Source organism: Bidens hawaiensis, unplaced genomic scaffold (genome assembly GCF_021521415.1).
Source record: "Bidens hawaiensis isolate Kalapana, Puna unplaced genomic scaffold, B.hawaiensis_p1.1 tig00048170_1, whole genome shotgun sequence".
Classification (NCBI taxonomy): Eukaryota; Viridiplantae; Streptophyta; class Magnoliopsida; order Asterales; family Asteraceae; genus Bidens; species Bidens hawaiensis.
Window position 1 is genome coordinate 2,181 of NW_027498621.1, and position 3,155 is coordinate 5,335.

General features: G+C 32.1%; 1 protein-coding gene across 1 annotated transcript; it reads right to left on the reverse strand.

The window, feature by feature from the left end:
- Positions 1-1,364: 1,364 nt before the first annotated feature.
- On the reverse strand, positions 1,365-1,679 carry LOC143597373 (protein AGENET DOMAIN (AGD)-CONTAINING P1-like). Its single transcript, XM_077075888.1, has one exon. It carries the CDS (start codon positions 1,677-1,679, stop codon positions 1,365-1,367), a length of 315 nt encoding a protein of 104 aa, XP_076932003.1.
- Positions 1,680-3,155: the final 1,476 nt, after the last annotated feature.

The window sequence follows — 3,155 nt, forward strand, 5'->3', positions numbered from 1 at the left end:
TGTGAAAGTTACAAAGAAGTCTGTCTTCGGCGATAGTTATCAAGCCAAAATCATCTTCTCAGAAACCATGGTTTTCGAATGAAATTTATCGGTCCCGTGAGTTTTCAAAATTCATCGTTTTTCGTGTTTTTTTTTAAATTCACCGTCTCCGACCATTTCAAGTGAATTTCATCTTTTTTTGCATAAAAAGAAAGTTGTCCGAAAAGATGGATTTTGTTACAAATTATTTCAATTAGATGGGTTTTAGATGAAAGTTATCTATTTTTGCATAAAAAGAATAGTTGTCAGAAAAAGATAAATTTTGTTACAAATTAATCGTATTCGATTGTATTAAATGAAACTCATCTTTTTTTGCATTGAAATGAGAGTTGTCAAATCCGATGAGTTTTAATATGAAACTCATCTTTTTCGTTGGTTTTAATATGAAACTTATCTTTTTCGTGATAATTAGTTTTCTTACAAATATATTGGATCTGATGGTTTTTTTTATAAAAACATCTTTTCAGGCATGATTGGGCCCACGTTATCAGATCCGATGAGTTTCATTTGAAAAATATTGTATCCGATGCATTTTAATTTAAATGGTCAGCATTGTGTTTCGTATATAAATCATCTATGTCGATAAGTTTTATGAGAAACTAGTTTGGATGATCCTGATTACAATGTGTTTGTACTATCCAACGAAATTTTTCATAAAATTGTTGTCAGAGACAGATTTGACCAGAAATGTATCATTTAAAATTAGTTATACAATTAATAATTCAATTGTATCCCTTCATCTTCATTTACCATTGTTTAGTTGTATGTGTTGATTTCATGAAATTTGATAATGTTGTAGTTTGGTATGGTGGTAAATGGAAAGACGTTAACGGAAGTTTTGAGTACGTTCCAAAAAATTGTAAACGGGGTGGTTTAAGTTTTTCGTCAAACGTTACCTATAGTGAGCTTATAGATATAATTCAAGATCGACTTAAGGTATGTCATATACCTCGACTATCGTACAAGTTCTCATCGTACGTGTATCCTGTTGATATAGTAGACGAGTATGACATGTCCATCTTTTTAAAACGGATTTTGAAAAGCAACATTTATGAAATTGTGTTTGTCTATGTGGTCAGAGCATATGGTGAGGGTTCTATGCCGAAAAAGGAAACTATCCCTGATCTGAATCCCCCTGATAGAAAGTGTACCATATTTGAATACATCATCTAATTAAACTATAAAAACATAACATAATATTTAAAGAACACTAAGTTGAAAACTTAGTGTTAAAATATTACATAAAACGTTGTTAAAACATTACATAACCATTGTAACTACAACATAACATGCATCAAAACAACATAAACTTAAACAAACATTTTTCAGTTACGGGTATGCATCCAAACATCATTAGCAGCATCCCAATCTTGATGAACGCGAATGTTAGCAAACGAGTAGATGATATCCAGATTGGTGTTGTCAAAATGGACGAGATACTCAGTTTCTCCGATTTTGCTAGCAATTCGACCAACCCACCAACCATCGTTTGCAAAAACATCCACCTTCCGGCCGAGAACAAAGTCACTAACAACAACATCAGCAAGCTTTGGGCTTATTTTATCGACTGTCACAAACTCTCTAAGAAACCCGGACTGATAATCTTCAAGCAGGGTACGAAATTGAACGATGTAGGTCATCTTCACCTGAAATGCGTCGGAGGAGATGGATTTCAAAAAAACGCGAATTTCATCTTTTTTTGAAAACTCACGGGACCGATAAATTTTATTCTAAAACCATGGTTTTCTGAGAAGATGATTTTGGCTTGAAAACTATCGCCGAAGACATATTTTGTTGTAACTTTCTCATTACCTTTACACGTGTCAAATTGTGACTGGCTACTCAAATCTCACGTCACGATTACCAATGTGTCGCTGTAGATAAGTTTCCATGGACTATTTTGGGAATTTTTAAAAGTTTAAGACTATTTTGGGAATCTCTCTTCTAGTTTGGACTTTTTTGGGAATTTTTCCAAAAAGTAATCATTCAATCTACCTTAAACTTTATGTTTTTCTAACCATGACGTTTTTAATGGAACGGATGGAGTAACATTTTCACTCTTCTCTACTTACAACCACTCATAATCAAACCGTATAATTTACAAAACCCCTTCAGATGAATAAGGAATAGACCTAGAATGCTCTACGCTAATTTTAGATAAGTCATTGGTTAAATAAACTAATTTTTGCAATTTTATACAGACAAAGCAAAATAATGGGTTTATTTGATTATTTTATCAGAAAACGACAAAAACAAGCCAGTCCAATTAAAAATTGGTGGGGGCCACAAACCTGACTAACTTTCGGTAATAAAATCACTAACGGACAAAACGTTTAAGTTTAACTCTCCGTTACTTTTCACAACGCCGGTTCCTCACCATCTTAATTTCTAGTATTAAGTTATTAACCATGGTTGTTTATATATGTTAACAAGGCTAAGTATCATTCCCACTATCAAAACTTTAAATAAAAGGAGTGGCTAAATTTTTGTATTAGGGATAATATTTTAGTGGTGGTAGAAACTTTTATGTGCTTACTCTTTATGTGATTCGGTGATTCAATGTCGTAACAAAGTTTCATGCATAGCTACACACGATTATAATATTGTGTCTAAATCACTATAAAGATTATTTGTGTACAAAGATTGGAATTAATCTTGTAACTAGATTTGATGGGCATTGGTAGAATCATAAGCCGCGGCCGTACACACGTGCAACTTTTCAATGTTTTGAGTTGTAATGAATTTTAACGCACGTGGTTATAATGGTGCATCAAACTTGTTACAATGGTGTGCTAAATTTTCAAATTCGATTCACGGGTTTAAATGATTTTTTACAATTCATATAGCTTGACTTTTAATTAACTTTAGCACTTGAAAAATGTAAGTGCTACATACTATAACTAAGCAGAAATAAGATATGTAACATTTCATGTTACCTTTCTCAAAAGCAAACAAACAAGCACAAAAGCTTCATGTTAAACCTAAATAATATAACAATAATGATTATAAAAACATATTTTCACTTTGTGTGTTAATGTACTTTGCCTTTACATATAAAAGTAAGGAATAGATGCGCTAAGCAAAAAATGTTCCTACATATTTCAAATAAAGTTTTC